Source organism: Argiope bruennichi, chromosome 11, assembly GCF_947563725.1.
Source record: "Argiope bruennichi chromosome 11, qqArgBrue1.1, whole genome shotgun sequence".
NCBI lineage: Eukaryota > Metazoa > Arthropoda > Arachnida > Araneae > Araneidae > Argiope > Argiope bruennichi.
In genome coordinates, this window is record NC_079161.1 from 56,583,542 (window position 1) to 56,604,893 (window position 21,352).

The 21,352-nt window shown below is 32.2% G+C and overlaps 1 protein-coding gene and 1 long non-coding RNA gene across 2 annotated transcripts; one reads left to right on the forward strand and one right to left on the reverse strand.

The window, feature by feature from the left end:
* Window positions 1-2,850: 2,850 nt before the first annotated feature.
* On the reverse strand, window positions 2,851-4,599 carry LOC129956565 (uncharacterized). Its single transcript, XM_056068493.1, has one exon. The coding sequence runs from the start codon at window positions 4,597-4,599 to the stop codon at window positions 2,851-2,853; it is 1,749 nt and encodes a 582-aa protein (XP_055924468.1).
* A 2,929-nt stretch (window positions 4,600-7,528) lies between these two features.
* Window positions 7,529-9,056, forward strand: LOC129957673 (uncharacterized). Its single transcript, XR_008782806.1, has 3 exons — window positions 7,529-7,686; window positions 8,669-8,725; window positions 8,830-9,056. It is a non-coding gene; the product is annotated as an uncharacterized LOC129957673 (long non-coding RNA).
* The last annotated feature ends 12,296 nt before the right edge of the window (window positions 9,057-21,352 follow it).

Sequence of the window (21,352 nt, forward strand, 5' to 3'; positions counted from 1 at the left end):
CAACAGATATTGTTTATCAAAAATTATTCCTTGAACACAGGTCTCATTATCAGTCTTTCGTTCCTGTTTACACTGACGGATCTAAGACATCCACCCATGCCTCATTTGCTGTGATTTTTCCAGATAAAAAGTCATGTTTTCAACTTCCTTCATGTTGTTCCATTTTTACTGCTGAGACCACTGCAGTTTTGCATGCTTTATTAGAAATTTTAAATAGACGCAGTGGAAGCTATATTATTTACATTGATTCCTTAAGTGTTTTACAATCTTTAAAATCACTCCAAAATCATGCTCATCCAAATATTTTAAAGATTTTAGACCTATTTTATAAGATTATCTCTCGTGGCTTTACAGTCCTATTCTGTTGGATACCATCCCATGTGGGAATTTGTGGGAATGAGCAGGCTGATAAGAGGGCCAAATCCGCAACTCGTTTTTTAGAAACACCCATACCTGCATGCAATTTGAAGAAACAGGCAAAAATCTGTCTTTACAAAAATTGGCAAATTCAGTGGGATTCGGAAACTCTAAAGAAACTTCATACTTGCAAGCCTATCATAGAAAACTGGCCTTCTTTGAATTATCGAAAACATGACACAGTTTTAACTCGTCTGAGAATCGGTCACACTAGATTCACACATAGAGATCTGTTATTAAACGATCAATTGCCAACATGCCCACATTGTAACTGTGGAATAACAGTTTATCATATCCTTGTTGAATGCCCTTATTTTAATGCTCAACTCTTATTTTACTTCAAAACAACAACAGTGACTTTGCCCTTGTTGCTTGCTAGGGATCCACATGAGAACCTTTGTCTTTTTAAAATCTATAGGTTTTTATTCCTTAATTTGAACTTACCATTATGGCCTCGTTTTGACTTTTTGTAATTTATCATCATTTTACCAATGTTCTTTATATCACTTTTATCGAAACTGTTTTTATTAAACTTTGAATTAGAAATAATCTTGTTTGGTGCAGTATAACCTACATATTGGTTCTTGTGCCATAAAACCTCAAACCAAACCAAACCATGTTTTAATAATTGTGAATGTAGAAGCAGATTCGTCCAGTGCAGCATCTGGCTCAGTTTTACTATCCATTGGAAATGAGCCTTTTATAAAATATTTTATCACTCGGCTAAAAACGAAAGACTGTTCTAAAACAGCACCGTACAAAAACAACCAAAAAAAATCTAAAATATGCAAGAAGTACTAAACAAAGCTGGTCCTTTGAAGTGCTTTAGTCAAAGTAATTCTAGGAGCGCCACCTCTAGGTCAGGCCGGAATCTTTTCATCCTACCTTCGTAATTTACCCTCTATTAGTTAGATTAATAAATGAAAGAAAAAAAATTGGAACTTACGCATAAATTGGATGAACTTGTCGAAATCCACCAAATCAAAATATACAAACTCTGTCGCGTTCGGTGTAAAAAGAGAGTTTATATTTCTAAGTCAATATTTCATGTCAGGTGTTGATTTCAACACCTTTAACTTATACTTAATACCCGAAATAAAGCACTAATTAGATACGTGACCCCACTCCCAGGATCTATTGGGCCTAGTTCTTGTCTGCACATAGAATTAAAGCAGGTCAGCATTTAAATTTGCGCAATGTTTCAAATTTGAAGTTTCTCGATAGGCCCTGGTGGACTGAATCCAAAAGGTACATTTTAAGATCAAGGGGTAGATATAATTACCCATCTAAATCCAACTGCAAAAATAATTTTGCGCCGTCATCCCATTATTGCACACTTTCCTCTACTAATGGCAATAAATACAAGAGAACATAAAAACAACAAGATTCTTCCTTTACTCTCAACTGCAAAAGAAAAAAAAAAAAAATCTTAATTCGTATCTGCTATATCTATCCTAATTTTTTTTAAAAATTCTAGTACATTTATCTTCATATACTTCGATGAAACTTGCTTAGAGATTGGAACTTAATTATGATAATAAAGTGATAGTTTCGTGGAGACAACTTTCCAAATACATTAAATAACTTCCATTAACTACTTCAAGCGCATTCTTAAAACTAATCAACTTTTACTTTAACTACGTTTGTTCAAATTCCAATTTCAATGTAAAAATCATTCAAATGGTGTCTTTAATGAATAAGTTGTTAACGCGAATTAGAGATAATTCGTAAATATATACGAGGACATCTAGTTAAAGTTTACACATAGTAAACTTTAATTAGATGTTCAAGTTTTAATTAAAGTTTACACATAGCTTCGATCTTCATAACCTACCGATATACTTTTGCGTAGATGAATCTTTTAGAAGGGATGAACTGAAAAATAATTCTAGGCTAAGCAATCATTAATAATTTGACATTACTTCTCATTTTAAAATTCTGAATTTAATACAGACGAAATCTTAATCCAGTTGAAAAAGTAAAGGACTTGTTAACAATTTAAAAACAACTTTATTTGCAATATAACAAGTTTATATAAAAAATATAACATCCAATAGCCAAGTCAGAAATTCAGATAAAAGTTCAATACTCAAGATACATAAATGTTCGCATCTCAGTTCACCATCGACGATTAACAAAAACATTGCAATGATCAAGATTCTAAAATATTAACATCAAGCTTCTTTTTCCAGTAAAGGTAGTTTACGTTCATAGCATAAAATTGTCCATAGCAAGCATTAAGGTAGAATTAAAAATTTAAAAAATTACATCATTCTCACATTTACTTCAGTAAATACTGTAACAATCAGATAAGAATCTCAATAAAAAATGAACGCAAATATCTCTTCTAAAGATTTCTTCGAAAACTAGAAGAGATATCGGTTAATCTTTTCAGTGGTTCCTTCATTGCAGCGTATACACTATAACGAGAAATTACTGATCAGTTTCCTCTTCATCAGAAGTGCTAGACTTTTCATGCACGTAACCGAGATTAACATACCCTGGTTTATTGCTGCTATCATGCCTAGTTCTGTGTGTTCTTTTTAACTCTAGATCAGGCCTCGCTTTCTTTGGGGAAGAGCCCCGAGTTTCATCTGAAGGAGGAGAACTAGTCTTTGCATCTGGAAGCTTGTACTTCTTAGCCTTTCGTTGGAACACCCCTTTTTTGGAAGTCTGTTCTTCCTTTGATACTCCTTCAGTTTCGGATATATTGACCCGATCGCGCGATTTTAATGTAGGATTTGATTCCGGTAACCCAGTGTCAGCAGCAACACTTTCGTCGGCTGTTGTTGACATCTTTTCAGGAGAGTCGTCATTTCCTCCCGTTTCCATTGGTTCGGGAATTTGAGCCTCACAGGGTGAAATCGGATCAGCTTCTTCTGCTACAGCAGAGTCCTTCGATGTCACGGCAGTCAGTTGCATACCAAGAAGACCACCGGCTTTCTGCCAATGTTTCTTGTCCGTCTTCAGTTTGGGAGACACATTCGAACCTTTCATTTCTGATAATTCTCTATGATGAAGTTCGTCGCCGGATTGCACGGGATCATTTGTTTTGCTTCCCACTTTTTCCTCTACATCCAACTTTGTTTCTGGGTTCAACCTGCTAATGTCTCGTTTTCCCCCACTGCTTTGTCCAGCCTCGTATTTTGAGGGACCTCTTCGATCAGACGGAGAACCCGCTCCAAATTCGGAAAATTGAATTCTTTCCTCGTCTGTTTGTAGTCCGATTGATACATTTGGCATATCTTCAAGTTCGCTCAATTCTTGCTCATTTCCCTTGGGCCTTTGTTCACATTTTGTCAATTTATCGACATCTTTTTCTTTGCTAAATAAGCGCCCTTCAGAAAGTTCACTTTTGGGGTGTACATCTTCGAGTTCGTCTTGTTTAGATGATACAATTCCAAGTGATGTACCGACTTTTATGTCCTCTTCCCTTTGCAACTGTGCTACAGTAGGCTCACCGTATTCTCTAGAAGAGATCGGAGTTGGAGGAGGCGGTGCTTGGTACTCATCTGGAATATCGCTTATGTTCGAATCTGAAGCTTCAGACAATTGCCTTCCCAATTCAGGTGCATCGTTAGATGTCTGGTCTTCCTGGTAGTTCGCCGATTCATCATATGGAATTTCTTCTCCGGAATAGCTCGCTACTTCAGAGACAATACTGGGAACACCATATAATGTAGTCTGCCTGTCACTTGCAGCAGAATTATTGGAACTGGCTTGACTATGAAGAAGTTTCTGGATTGCATAATGTTTCCTTGGCGGTATTGGTGGAGGCACCAACTTCTCCGAGGATTCCGACGTTGGCGGAGACTGGATAAAAGGCGGAGTGCTGTCTGTAGTTTCTGTATTTTCACCGGCTCGTTGCGCTTCAGCAGCTTCTCTTTGGAGATCTAAAGCACGGACTCTTTTTGGCGCTGGATCCGATTTGACGTCAGCAAACGGTGGACGGGATTCTTCAATTGGGACAGTCATTGGAACATCTGTACTTTCTGTATTCCTTTCTTGAATCGAGGAGTCTGAGGAACTCGATTCAACATACCAATTTCCCTTTACTAAGCGCTCCTGTAACTGCAGATGTTCAAGATTTTCTTCAGCTTTTTCCACTCCACTTTCGGAATGGGACTCGCTTGATTCCGAAGAAGATTGATTTAATAGCGGAATCTTATCTCCGGAACTCATTCTAGCCAAGATATAATGCCTGAAGTATTACTGAAATCAAGAACCACCCTAAACTGCGAAGTCAAAATGCAGTTCTTTTATTTTATTCTGTCTATAAACCTCCTCACATACAATGCCAGCGATGCAAAAAGTAAACCTTTTTATATGTATTTTTAAATTAGCAAATAAAAGCAAGGAATTGTTATTAGAAAGCTCATTTAATTATAATATAATAACAATTGCAATTGTTCGATATTGATATTAAAAAATTCAATGTGAGAAAGATTTAAAAAAAGAAATTCTGGCGTATGAATACATATTCTATACATAAATTTTCTTATCAATAGGCAAATTATTTATATTTCAGAAGTAATATTTGGTTTCGTAATGAAGAAAATACTATTTGTTTGATTAAAATAAAATAATATCCTTATTTTTTTTAAAAAAACTATTTCATTTGAAATATACTATCATTTTCAATATGAATTAAAAATTTAAAAATTTCATGGTGGTTGTGCTAAACGACTGCCTTGGAATTCTGTTTCTTAGGAAAGATCCTTAGTTATCAAATAATAAAATTTCTTTGATAACTGAGTAAGTCTTTGAGAACTTTTTTATAGTGTTAATGGATTCAATGTGTGCTAATGGATTTAACAATATATGTATAAATACTTTTATTTTTATTGAACCAAATAATTATAGGTAATTATTTTATTTATTTATTTATTTACATCTTTAAGCTTAACTAATTATTGCAGGCTACATGAATCCCAATGTTTGTTCCGAATTCAGAATTTAATATAAATATATTTGTTCACTGAACCCAAATAATTTCGAACCTCTATCATCATTTGATCCTATGCTTACCAATCATCATATTATAAATATGCAATCTCATCATACCTTGATAGCAAAAAATTATTCTTTTTTTATGTGATCTTTGCTTGCATTAAATTCTACAGAATTTCGAAATTTCCGAATAAACATTTCACTTTTGTTTGTGTTACTGTCATCCGGTACTATTCAACCTTGGATTCAGAAACTCTCCGCGATTTTGTACGCGTGCTAGGATTCGTTTATTCGGTCAAAAAAGGGGTGAAAGGAAAAATGAAAGGATATTTTTACATTTAACTATAAGATGAACTAGGATCATTTGCGGAATTAAGAAAAGTAATATCCACCCATCTTTCTGCATACCATCCCTAAGCGAAGTACAAGTGTCTAAAAGTGTAAAACTCAGAATCCTGGAGCAAACAGTAGTAGCGTAGACATGGTCTAATACTTCAGTTTTGTATACTGAACCACTACGACTTGTAGCATGACCAATGAGTCGCAATTTTAGAAACTGTTATTTCGTAAATGTACACTCTGTCAGACTAGCCTTGTTCCTGTCATACATGGTTTTAGCCAAACATTTTGTGGTTAGAAATGTCTAATATCAAACATTTATCTTGAGTGTTTATTTTATAAGAAGCCCAAATCTCTAGTGCTGTTACTAAACGTTGATTTAATAATTAAATAAGGTTGATTAAACATCGATTTAATAAATTACAATGCGCGCACACTAAAAATGATATGCTAATCACCTCAAATGTAATCCTGCTGAGAAAATGATCTAATAATAAACTTTTTTTTTTTTTGTAACATGCGAAGTATAATATAGTATAATTGTCAACAAATTGGGATTCTGTATTTTGACGAATCGCCACATTTCATTTCTCCTCGAGTTTGAGAAACACATATTTGGCATTATGTGTGAGTGTGAACACGAAAACTTCAAAACATATCAAGCTAGACGGATGAAATTTGTTATATGGATTTTCGGCCAGATATGTAGATATTTGTTGAATTCTGAATGAAATTTATTCAGATTATGTTTATTTGTCTGACTGTTGATAAAAGTGTGCTCGATATCTTCAGACGTTAAAAGGTATATAAATAAAATTTGCTACTCAGGCTTAGCATTTGAACAGAGGATTCTTGAAATGATTTATGAAATTTTTCAATGAAATTCTGATTGTCTTTATATGAAAATAAACAAAGCTCCGAGTTAATTTTTAGTTACAAATCGATTAGGAGAAACATGCCTGAAATTTATATTCGCTCGTAAAGGAAAGTACTCGTAAAGTAATTCGCTCGTACAATAAAAAGATAATTTCGTTCATTTAAGCCAATGCATTGATTGCTAAGTTACGTCTTTTAAAGCATTATCATACAAGCCAATACCATCTGCCCTTTCATGGACAAACGACCAAAAGCGTATCAAGTGATGTCACTTAACCATCTGCTATCTGGCAAACCTAAAAAAGCAGTTGTACTTTATAATTTATTTATCGCTCTTTATTCGCTGCTTTTACTTAGTGAATATCTACAGTTTGCTCATTTTATTATTCGTGGGATTCCTGTTACTACGTTCCATAAATTACTCTTTCAAATGGATTTTACTGAAACAGAGTTATTCTGCATCATTCTTGGAACAATGTTGAAAGAAAAAGAGTAATTCCAAAGAAAATGGCGGTCGCGGAAATGGCTATTGGGCTCAGACAAAAAGATTGCTATGAAAATTTAATGAGAGAATTTGCTTTAGAAGTGAGCAAAAAATTGGCTGGCATTTTTTCTATAAATTGTTTCATAATTTTAAGGAAGGATGCAACTATAAAATGAATTTATATGATTATCTTCTCTTAGGAAAAAGACTGACCTTAATAAGTAATTTTCAAAACCAATTTAGTTGCAATTCCTAAGATATGCATGCTGGATTCGCTTATTTGCTTTTAAAGCCTTTTTATAATTAACTATTAGCATCTTTTGTATAAATGAACAGAATTTGAATGTTCAATACCATTCAATTATTAAGAATGAATAATGTTGCATTTAATAAATCTGTGTATGGAAAATTGTCTAAATGTATATTAGTTTTAAAAATCAGAAATACATTTTTCATTTTAGAATGCTGGTGTTTATAGAAAATGGCTCAGAATGAACGCAGCATCATTCCAGTTTCTTCCAACCTAGGTATTTTCATAAAATTGTGGTAGATACTAATATGAGAATAGCTTTAACTTGAGAGGAAAAACTATCTGTGACCCTGGAGATACCTGGAACCTGGTGAGAGTTTTCCCCTTTAAACCAAATTCTATATTATAAACACATTAATGTTTAAATAATAAATATGCTTTCTTATCTTTATTTCTCATGATCCAGTTATTTTTTTAACACATGTTTTTTTTTTCGTCCTCTTTGTATAACGTAACTACAATAGCATTTTTTATTTTTCAAATTAGGATGAAATTGTGAATAAACCGTTTTTCAGTTTAGGATTCTGAAAGTTATAGAAGACTTCTCAGAATGAACGTACTATTATTTGAGTTTCTTTCACCCTTGGTATCTCCAAATATTTCTGGAAGAAATAATAATATGTGAAGAATTATAACTTCGTGAGAGAAAAAAAAGATTGAGAGCGATATTTTTTTAAACTTATAAACCATACTCTTTACATTAAAAAAATAAAACGTATTTTAATATTTACATAATAAATATTTGATTTCTTTACTTTATTTCTCATGATGCAGTTTTATTTATTTATTTTTTCGAAAAACTCACGTTTTTTTTTTTTTCCTTTTCATTTTTGTATAACATAACTAAAATAGCATCTTTCATTTTTTAAAAATTTAGGATGAAATTGAGAATTGGGCATTTTTCAATTTAGGATGATGAAAGTTATATCAGATGGCTCAGAATGAATGCAGCATCTTTTAAGCTTTTTCTGTCATTGGTATTTCCATATATTTTTGGAAGAGATACTGATATGAGAAGAGTTATCACTCCAAGAGGTTACCTTTTTTTCTCAAAAACACATAGTATTTTTTTATCACCATCCTTGTTTAACATTACAAAAATTGCATTTTTTATTTTTTTAAAATGCTTGCAAATAATTTTCAAAATTTTAAATGTCATTATTGTAATTATTAAAGTTGAGAATGTCTTTTAATATTGGATAAATAAATTATAAACCACAAATTTGATTTATATGGTGCATGTAATATTTTACAAATGAACTGAATGATTTTTATGCTTCTTTATTTTATAGGTAAAATACAATGCTCCCTAACTTTTCAGTTTCGAATTGACTGAAACACTAGATCAGGTATGTGGTTTTTTTTTTTTTTTTTTTTTTTTTTTTGTATTTCCCTACATTATTTTTTATTGCATAAAATATGTATTTGAAATTCTGTTTTTGTATTTCCTTAGGCATTATTAAATGGGTGAATGCACTTGACTTGTAAGAGTACTAATCCACACTTATGTGCAAGTACCAATAACCAAGATGAATGAAGCTGGAACGTTCAATTCTATACTATGTGGCAATTTCTTCAGTGCATTGGTGCTCTGGATGGAAAACATATAACAATTTCTCTCTCCCTCCCCAAACTCTAGCTCACTCTTCTACAATTATAAAGGGGACTTTAGTATTATATTTTTTTAAAAACATTATACAAAAATAGTATTGTCTTGTTGTGCTCTACGCAACTTTTTAATCTCCAATAATTCTAATACCTATCTACCACATGTAATATTGATAATGAATTAATTGAAAATAAACAAATTCAAAGGAGTGATTGAAGGTGTTGAGCATCTGAAGCGTCTGTCCCATTGTCAAAGAGAAGAAGCAATTCTGGGCAAATAGCTAAAAATGTACAGAAAATGTTTCGTATATATTTTATGGGAGTTGGTGCAGTAAAATGGCAGAAAGGCATGTGCCTTTTACATTAATTTTTTAACTATGTATGTATGATATAATTATTCTTTTGAAGTCTTTCTCATTTCAAATAGGGTTGATTGGATTGTTTTCTACTGTAAATATTTATTGTATTATTGAACTGGCATTTATTAAAATTTTTTATACTGTGAAATAATAAAACTATTTTTATTGCTGTTTTTATTTTCTATATCAATTTTTAGTAATAGTTTTGTTTTTATTATTAAATCTGAGATAAATTGTTTTTTGTGATCCCATTAGTTTTCAATGTATGCAAAAGCCCATGGCAGTTTGAATTGAAAAATTACTTATACAGTGCATTCCCGAGTATCCGGTTCGCTATTATCCATACTATCCGGCCTAGTTTCCTTTTATCTTAATTAAATGAATAAGGCGAGGCGAGGCGTTGCATCGGCAACATTGATAAGGCATTGGAAGCGAGCGTCTGCTACGATCCTTCTACTTGACGGGTGCAAAAGTTGTGACTAGAAAAGAGCAGCGTTAGTTTTATCTTATCATATCTATATAATTATTTATCAGTTAAAATATGTTTGAGACCATTTCCTTAAGAGACAGACCTACGATTTACGCTAAAGTTTTGTTTATGTTGTTTCTTGTATTTAAGTTAGGCATTATAGAATTTATGTTAAAATGTGAATAGTTTATACCCTTTAACTTATTTTTTCTCTAATAAATTCTTGAAACGGACAGTATAGTATATATATATAAGCTACCAGTCCAGGGCCTTCTATTTTATCTCGACACTTTACTGGATACTACTTCCATGGTTTATCAAACCGCGACCGCGTTCACACTCTACATAGCTTGAGTTAAATAGAGAGCTTAGTAGTCAATAAGTGAGGAAATACGTATTATAATAGTGAGTTTTGGTATGAAAACTTTGTCTTCTGGTATTGGTGAACAAAGAAAATGAGTTGTTCGTAAAACTTTGGTCCATCCGAACTGCCCTTCCGCTACATTTTGCGGGATAATCGGGACTGTGCTGTATAATTTCGATAAATAACTATCTTCGAATTTGCAGATAAATTATGAAACTAGTGCAATGAATTCAATTCACACATTTGGTTTCAGCTAAAAAGGTATTGAATTAATTGGAATAAAGCTATTTTTAAAAACAGTTTTGTTATTAGGCTTGAGATTAATTGTTAATTTTTGCGGTAATAATTACAAGCAATTCTATATATATATATATATAGAAATTAGTAAAAATACCAAGTTAATATTAGCAAAAAGATTAAATATAGAAAAAAAGGAAGAAATTAAGAATCCGGCATGATGACTTTCTCAAGGGTCACTTTCAGGCAGGGATTGAAAAAGGGTTTTCTGTGAGGGATCTGACTTTTGTCCAGTAATATTGCCCCCTCATGACCCGAAAAAACATACCAGTAGCAGGTAAAATCTCTACAAAAAAGGCTTATCACGTTTCCCGCGTCCTTACTGCATAAAAACGCTTCGTCATTTAAAGTAATAAATAATTGGAGGTTCTCAGCGCCATCTATTGAATTAGTTGACATATAACAGAAAGTCTATTTTTAGTTGTGCCAAAAGATTAGTATGATGCCAATCTTATTAAAACTTCTATATTGCAATAGTTTCTGAGAAATTTATTAATAGTTAAGTTTTTAATGAGATTATTTGTTGCTTCAATAAAAGAAATTTTATTATTACAACTCTTTGTCTGTGTGTGTGTGTATATATATATATATATATATATATATACTGCATCTGTGTTAGGATAAGATTAATATGTAGCTATTTATCAAATACTATCAGTATTAAATTTAAACCAAAAACATATTGAAAAAAAATCGATTTTGTAATTGTGCGTGCAATTAAGTTTAAATAGAAAAAGTAAAAACTATTGTTTCACAACGCATACCAAAATCCGCTGCACTTTTGCACATGCGTTAGGATGAGATTTTTTCTTCAAAATAGGGTTGACAGGAAAGGTGGGGATGCTTACATTTAACAGTAAAATAAACTCGGATTACTCGTAGGCTGAATTAAAATAATACGGTCAGAAATGACACGATATGCATATACACATGAAAAAAAATTGAAGTAAAAAGTATTTAATAGGGCGAAAATCAAGATCAAAGAATGACGAAGAATTCCGGAAGTGCTCTCATCTTTCCGCGTCTCTTCCCTTAATAAGGTAGAATCGTTGAAAAGTGGTCGTCTCAGAATACTGAAACGAACAGTAGACTAATAATTATTTACAGTCAAAAGATCAAACAGCAGCAGAACCACTCATATTTTACGATTCCCTCAAATGTATTATATGATAACTATTTCAAACTTAGAAAACATTAACATAGAAGTTAAAAATCTTTAAATTATAGAGATACTGTTTATGAAATATTTAAGAAATTACTATTATCAAAATATTATACCATTATTTTAATAAATTAAAGATTCAGTATGATTAAATATATTTCACACAAAGAAAATAATTTACATCAAAATTAATATATATATTTTTTATATTATTTTAAAAAATGTATTAATGAAAACAGATCCTGTTGAATCTCGCCTAATTCCATTATTAGTTCAAAAAATCCTTCTCGTAAATTGTTCCTCATACGGTGTTGACAATTTTTTTTAAAGTGGTGACAGCAAGTTGTCCCACAACATGGGGAACAGATTCCAAAGCTTCGCTTCTTTTTCTCAGCTCTTCTGATACCATTTTTAATGTCCTCCACCACATTTGCCTGTCGCCGCCTTTTGGGAGGAGGACCTTGATTTACAATTTCTGGTGTAGCAAATCTTTTGTTGCATTGAGTGCTTGCCGTAGACGCTGGAACAAAATTGTCCAAAGACTCCGACAACAAGCTTTCATCAATTTCCTCCGCAGATATCTAAAATTAATTACATTTTCATGAAATATTTTAATAAAATATTAATCAATGAATGTATTTAAATAGGCATAAAAATGCGCATGCTAAAAATAAAGATACCACCCAACTTCTTCAACTGATAAGATGTTGGACCCTTCTCTAATATTAATCGATCTATTTATATACAGTAAATTAATGATAATATGGTCATTAATGATATAATGAGCTGGTGAATAATTATCAGGCGTTTTTGAACACTATTTATTATGAAAAAAGGAAACATAAAAATTCAACAGTAACATTTTTAATTGATTAATCCGAGCGTAGTCACCATCTATTTCAATAACTGAACGATGGTTTGAATGGTCCACATTGAAGTGGTCGGCCAACATTCGAGTTGTCAAGCTTTTATTTCCTTCCACGACTACCAAAAAGGCCTTGTCCTCGAAATCCCATGGTTGACCTCTTCCTTGCTTATCTTCCAAGCAACTGCCGCCAAATTTGAAACGAAGAAACCATTCCCTACATCGACTTGCACTAATTGTGCATTCAGTGTTAGCTCGTTGAGATCGTGAAATGATTCCGCTGCTTTCCATTCTTTCTTGAAGTATTACAGCAGAATATGAAGAGTATGTGCATGGTTATCGACGAGCATTTTTATAACTTAGAAAATATTTTCATTCATAAATTTAGAAAATATATATATTATAAATTTTTATTAAAATACAGAGCGTCAAAGAAACGCTTGATAACCGTGAACCAACCCAGTATTTAATAAAATTCAGTTACATTAAGTGTTATTCAGTTATACATTTTATTTCAATTTACTTTCTTGGCCAACTTTTTTGTCATTCAATTTCAAAAATTAAAGGCCATGATTAAGCCTAATTATAATTAAATATGCATATATAGTATATAAGTTATTCATTAAATAAATAATAAAAGCATGATATAAGAACTAAAAATTTTCGCGAAATATACCATTAGTTCCAAGCAACCTGCTTTGGTCTTGAAGGACTCACCGAAGAGGCTAGAAAAATAGTATCCTTCAGGAGCAGCCTTCTTTAATAATGCACCTATTTTAGTACAATATCAAGACCTGCAGAGACTGAAGATAACTTATATTTCCTCTGTTCTCTCTTCAAATACAACCTCAACCTCAGCCTTAAGAATTTCTTACGAAATACTTCTGGAATAAATTAAAAAGTATTTAATTCTAAGACTGTGTGTGTGTGTGTGTGTGTGTGTGTGTGTGTGTGTGTGTGTGTGTGTGTGTGTGTGTGTGTGTGTGTGTGTGTGTGTGTGTGTGTGTGTGTGTGTGTGTGTGTGTGTGTGTGTGTGTGTGTGTGTGTGTGTGTGTGACTATATTTGTAAAAAATGTCTGCATGTTAACCCTTAAATGGGGTTGTTTCGTATTTTTCAAATATTTTAGCTGGGATTAAAAGAAATGCAAGATAAAATAATTCAGCAAAATATATGACATGCTTATAATATGTTTGACTTATATATAAAATTTTTTTATAAGTTTTTTTTGTACATATTTAAAAGAATTTTAAATTGATTAAATCCCCTCTTCAGGCTTAAAAAGTTCACTCATAAAATGTATTCACATAAAACGTTTTTTGATCACTACATCATACAGTGAAACATAAAATACATCACCTACCTGATATTAAGAACTCATCTTCGGGCCAGCTTCTAATCATTTCACTTCTTATGGCTTCATATAACGTTTTCTTGCAATAGTGGGCATCCAAAGGTTTCCAAAGAGCCGGCTTCTCTTGAACAAGGTCAATCAGTCAAGGTCACTCTTGATCAACCAACTCTTTATCAGATGACCATATAATTTTGACGCCATTTTTTAATGAAACACGACACACAAAAATATGGCACGGAAGGAGAGACCCAGAAACTAACATTGCATTTTAATTGAGTGTTCTGATTTTCGCAGAGACCCATCAACTTGATTAACTCGTCTTATTTTAATTAGTCTCTCCTATGAGAGAGATACCTCATTCAAATTTATTTCTGTTTATGAAAAAATTAAGAATTTTTAATGAAATTTGAATTTATTATTATACTTTTACTTACTGTTTTATCAGCTTTTAAAATGAATTTTATGGAAGTAATACATAAACTTCATAAGTAAATTGTTTTTGGACCCAGCATGTCCTGGTAAATTATCTTGCACCAGGAAATATCTAAATCCAATTTCATCCGACCCTTCAGATGACAAAAGTACTAATCAGAAAATTTAAAACCAATACATTTTGGAACAAATTTATTAGGAAGGTGGAAATTCAGTAGTATTCTAATGAAAATTCAAAAGGAGCAAAATTCACTACATTAAATTAGATTAACGATTTGTTTTGAAACTATATAAATACTCTTTTGAGATGAACTGATCATAATGACGAGGATTACTTTGTGACTTTTGCACAAAACTTGAGGGATTACATTTGAAGTATGAGGGGTTCTTACATGAGGACTTTTTGCCTTTAACATGTTCGTTGCCATGAATCATGCCTCTTATTCCGACAATTATCTAATAAGATGCTTACTTTGCTATCTCTGAATGAAGTGGAGAAGATAATATCTAATTAGATACGTGTGAATCACAGGTGATTCATATGCTGAAAAACTGGCTAAAGCGATTAGACATAAACTAAAACTTGAGGTAGTTTTCTTGTAACAAATTCTACACTGAGCAAGAATTTTTTGTTGTCACTCACATATGAGTGACACGGCAATCAATGTCTTATTCTTTTATCCCCATAACCAAAACTACAGTATGACCCCATCGTGAAACATTTTTTTAAAAATGAAAATATAAAGGGGTGAAATAAACAATCAGGAACCATATCAAAAACATGTCTTACAAACATAGCTGCATATAAAAAGAAAAAAAAAAAAAATGGGAAAAGTTTCTTTACTTCATTTTATTCTTTATTATTTATCATTATTTATCATCATTTATTATTTATTCATTATCATTTTATTCATTATTCGTTTTATTCATTATTATTCCCTTTGCACTCGGGAAAGTGATTCAGTGCATAATTATTCACCTAATACAAAGACTTGTTTATTGCTCCGAAAAATAAATATATACAATTGCTTTTAGTTATATTCTCACGTTTAATTAATTTGCATGTTCTTAATACTCTGCAGGTATTTTTAACAATCAAAATTATTTAAATAAAACATAAAAATGATGCACAGTCTTGAATGGTGAGTGAGAGTCACTATCCTAGTGCAAAGGGTTAATTATTGCAATCTAAGTAATAGTTTGCCTAAAAAATTGGAGCTGGTTCAGTTTTGTATATTAACTTTTAAATACGTATGGAAATTCATATTTAACCTAGAATATGGAAAGTTGGTTAATTTGATTCCCAGTTGCATTAATTGATGAACTGAAAACATTTTTCGCTATCTAGAAAGAATTTTAAAAAAAAGCGTCATGCCACATCCGAGAGCATTTATATTGCTTTACATATTAAATTCATTCATATATTAAAACGCACATTTCAGCTTAATAACACAAGTAAACAAAATCAATGTATTTATTACATATTTAATAATAGCCTATACAGTGAAGGTGACATTGGAATTATTCAAATATTAAAAGTAGATAAATAAAAGGATAAAAATTTCCCATTGCTATAAAAGGGAGAAATGTTTTTTAAAGATATGGGCATCTAAAATCTTGCATCATCTAAAAGCAAACTCAATTCAACCGCCTGGGATTTCGATAAAAATGAAAAATAGAAAAATAAATGTTAAATTGCTTTGATTACAAATACAAAATAAAAAAAGGGCTATTTTAAGAAACATTTCTTGTAATTAGCAAGCATTCGATAAACAGGGTATGATAATCCATTCAATGCTTCTAAATATAATACAAGAATGTAAATTATCTCATACAATGTTCATTAATTTCAAATTTGGGTTTCTATATTCTTGGATTTATTAAAATTCTTGGATGCCGAGCTGACAATAAGATAATTTTTTTTTTAAGAAGTAGGATTGTTGTCAAGGCAATATATCTTGTTTTAAACATCAATCAGATGAGATTGAAGGTTTGCGATATTTAACACAATCAACATTTAGAGATTCGGAACTTGTTCTTTTCCTAGATTGGGGAATTATTGAAACTTCGCTGAGTTGTCTATTACGCAAAGCATGTTGTCCATTTTTTAAACGTGGACTTAGAGATCTCGAACGAATTGCCAAACGAGTTTTTTCCCCAGTTTCTGCATTATGCTCACTGATGGACCTTTTACGAAATTTTCCTGCAGTCTCATCCAAATTCTCAGATGATATTTTTTTCCGCTTACACGGACTCGGCCGCTTTTCTTCATCATTTTTGAGAACCGATGGATTTAGAGTTCTTGATATAGGAGATGTTTTTACAGTTTTTCTACGTCCCAGTTTCGAATTCATCGGGCTAACTCTCCTAATAAAACGTGGTGTTACAGAATCTTCATCGGAAGAAGAATTTGCTTTTGGAGCTACTGTTGCATCAGTATTAGCAGATTGTGGCTGGAAGATGCCAAAGCGGCGCTGTCTAATCTCACTCATTCCTGCAATTGGAGGAACGAAAACTGCAATCTTTCTGGAACATTTTCCTGCAGCTGCACTCATTGCACCCGCATTGTGAGAACATGGTGGAGAATCCATCATAATGCCACTGCTTCGATTCGATTGATCATCAGATGACTCATCAGCAAAATATGATAACTTTGATGAATCAAAATTAAAAGTTATATCACTTGCTGTTTCACCAGCATGTTGCTCCAAATCTGAATTTTCTAGAGAGATATTACTTAAAGTTTCCGATACCTCACCAGTCTCAGGATCTCCATGCTTCATTTCTTCAGGGGCAACTTTATTCTCTAGTATTATAATACTGTGGCCAGCTTCATTGAGGTATTTCATATTATGCTTTAGAGATAGATCCATCGGTTTTTCTCCCAAAACACCCACTTCTGCATCTTCTTTCGTTTCATATAATGCTTGCCTCTTTTTTCGATGTACTAGATATCTTTTTATCTCATCATCAGCTAAAGTCTTTTGAAGGACGTCTTGAGATCGAATATCAACCACCATATCTGTAGAAAAATTTTGCTGCGTTCTTACAGTTCCATGCAGGGACTTTCTGTTATCTGTCGCCACTACAGTAGCTTCATCTACTGAAAGATTACTTGATACATTATTAACAAACACAGGGCAGGCTTTCTCATTTGAATCTGCAATCAAATTTTCTTCAACGGTATTTATTGGACTAATAATGGTATCCGGAGATAAGCAAAGTATGTCCCCACTGTCAGATGGCAAATACATAGTCTCATCATCCTTAATGCTTAATCTTTGTAATCTCGGAAGCACATCATTTACTTCCTCTTCACAGGTTTCCATATAATCGGAATTGCTTCTTTTGAATGGCTGGGGAACGATATCTTCATCCATTATATTAGAACTCATTGTTTAAATTTTAAAATCACTTCTAAAATTGTCCAACAAGACAAAAAGTAAATGTGAAGAATTACCTTTATATTAAATAAGTTGAGATGTTTTCCCCTTTTTCTTTCAAACTAGGCATTGATTTAATGTTCAAGGCGAAACAGATTAATGGCACGATGACAACTCCAAAAATAAAATATTCTACTTATACTGCATGGTAAAGGTTATTAAATATTGCTACTTTTATTCTATTTATTTATTTAATTTGATAACTGGCGATGAAATCGGAGTTAATATCTCTAAATTCCACCTGCCAAATCCAATACAAATTATTTTTTGTGAAACGAATATTTGGTATAGTTGTTGTTGTTTCTTAAGGTACTTGCCATGGACAAGCCTGCTGTTACGAAGACAGAGATTTTAAGCCGGAGGGGACGTCTCTTGTTTGTTTTAATAGCGCCAACTAGTGCCAAGAGTATAACTTTGCTACTCACGCATCACTCATTCGCTTGCACAACCCCTTTTTACAGGAGGGCACATTGACACATAGAACAATGGAAGAACAACCATGCCCAAACCGGGACTCGAATCCAGGACGCCCAGATCACGAGGAAGACGCGTTACCCCTATGCCAGGACGCCGATCATATTTGGTATTAATAAATGATATTGAACTTAATGGTGAAATTTGGCCACAATCACTCTCCAAATTTTATTTTTAAAGAAATATCACAAGACTCCATGGAATTTAAAATTAATTTTAATATTTAACTGTCCAATATGACTCAGGGATTGTATTTTATGACATTAGTTTCGAATGTTGATATTATTAAATATATAGAGAGCTTAAAAGCGCCAGAATATTAAAGCTGTCCTCCTATTAATTGAATGAACCACAGTTGGAAAGTTTTTGTTTAAAAAATAACGAAGAAAAGGGGCTCGACATCGAATTTCTTCAAAGATATGCCATAAATCTGTGATTTAACGTCGTAGAAGGTAAACAAAGAATATGGAGTCTGGTTGTTGGGTACCAACCTAATAATTTAAAGAAGGTTCAGCCGGCGTCCTGGCATAGGGGTAGCACGTCTTCCCCATGATCTGGGCGTCCCGGTTTGGGCATGGTTGTTCTTCCGTTGTTCTGTGAGATGTGTGAATGTGTCTTCCTGTAAAAAGGGGTTGTGCAAGCGAATGAGTGATGCGTGAGTAGCTAAGTCGTACTCTTGGCCCTAGTTGGCGCTACTATAAAAACAGCAGACGCTCCCCCTCAGGCTTAAATCCATTGTCTTCGAACAGCGGGCTTGTCCGTGGCAAGTGCCATAAGAAACAACAAGAAGAAGGTTCAAATTTGGAAAGTTGAATCACAATACTATCTGAGTTGCATGGTTATTGGAGGTAAAAAAATGGAGTATGGACGTGGAGTATCAACCTGATTATTTGAAGACGGTTCAAATTTGCAAAGTTCCGTTCAATAATAATATCACTTATTCTAATTCCGTTCAATAATATCACTTATTCTAAGCAGATCATTAATCAATCAGTTAGAATGAATCAAATTGGCTTGATGGGATTAGAAATTTGTGGATTCAAGAAATTATTCTGCAGAAGATACGATCTACACTTCTGCTCCTACACATTCTATTAAGTGAATCCGTCTCCAGATTTTACAGTGGGAAAGATTTTTTGTGTGGATAACCTCATTTAAACCTAATTTAAGCATAGCTTTCGTTTCAGAATTAAAAGGTACCTCATTAGCAGTTGAATGCAAATTCTAAAGTAATGGTTTTGTATCTGTCTCGTAGTATTGGATTTTGCATTAAAACATATCAACGTTAGTCTGCTTAATATACGTAAGCATAAATGTTCTCAGGTTACTAGATTTTAGTTTGATATGAAAAATTTTGAAATATTATAAAATTAAATAAAATTTTTATTATTTTAACTTTTTGAAATGGTTATCTAAAGCATGCCACCTAGAGACTTTTATTCTAATTAAAGAAAAGGAATAGGGGTTAGGAAAAGTTGGTTGGAGGAACGTATTTTGAGTTGAAATTAGATATCATTAACACAGAGTAAAAATATAAAGAGAAATAATGTTACTTACAAAATGAGCCACCAAAACCACATTAAAATAGCTCAATAACATGAGAATAAAATTAGAATTTAGAACAGATTATGACACACATATACGTACATGCATGATTTTTTCAAATTCCCAAAATATGCTGTTCTAAAATATTGTGCCGGAGAAAATATTCAGCAAAAATTTTATATTGCTATCTATATCATTTTTCAGACAATTTAGCTTTATAAAAAAAAAGCAGATCGTCCAAAAATATTTGCAAGTACTTTTCTATTAACTGAAATTTTGGAGCAAACAAAAAAAAAACTATTTTAAAAGGTTGTTTCACAATTTCAATTGATTTCTTTATGGTCTTTCTTCAAGATAGAAGAAATCGCAAGTCATAATAATTGAGTCAAAAAAAATTTAACTGAAATGTTAACCCTTTTTCAGAATAACCATTAAATAGAAATCATTCGAAATTATAGAGTAATACTTTCAGAATTTTTTATCTCCACTAAGGGTTTTTTTTTTTTTTTTTTTTTTTTTTTTTTGACAAAATTGAATATTTCAAAATATTAACATTTTTCTTCGAAACAAGGAAAGGGGCAATTAACGTTCCTTCTTACGGGAGAATGGCTACTATACAAATCCAAAAATGGATGATGATACTTTTTCTTCAATACCTTTTTATATTTCTTATTTCCTAGACAGTGGCTAAATAATCTTAGATGCGATTAGAGATAATTACGAGGAAAAAAGTAGGGGAAAAATTACAAACTTTCATACGATTTATTATTTATTATAAGAACAACGATGTTATGAAGTTTCATTTTGTGCTCTGAGAATTTTTTATCCATCCTAAGGCAAGAGTCTTATGACGACATACATTTGCAGATGTATCAAAACTGAAGGACTTTCATATGATAATATATAAATTAGAGGCAGTTTAATTTTTCTGAAATTTAAAATCCCACGTATATGTTGCATTTGTAAATCATTTCGATTATTTTTGAGATTATTTATCAAATCGATGATAAATGCATTAGCACGCTACAATTTCTACAGATGAGATCGCGAAGTATGAGCATCCAAGACCTTGGAAAATGGACTCATTTACCCCAAGAATTCTTAAGCGATATGAACAAAAATTTTGTACACGTGAGAAAATGGATATGTATGAGAGAATGTACAGTCACAATTTAAAATGATACAAGAGGTTCATTCCTCAAAATAAATTTAAAAAAAAACACCCACCAATCTTATACTTTTAACTAAAAACATTTCTTTTATTTACAATGCAAGTTTTAAAGGAGAAACGTTTGAAAACATTTAGAGTCCCTTACCAATAGAAAATAAAATATACATACTTAAATATTTAGATATCCAGTATTAAGAGATTTCTTTCAATTAGTGTTTTGCCCATGGCACACAAAATTAACTTGGAAGAAAAAAAAATCATTGCTAATCTACCCTCCATTAGTTAGATTATTAAACAAAAGTGAGAAAAATTGGAATTTAAAGCATAAATTAAATGAACTTAACCAAATCCACAAAAATAATAAATACGAGCTCGGTTACACCCGGAGTAATAAGAGTTTGTCTCTATTTCAGGTGTTGGCAGTAAGCCATTTTA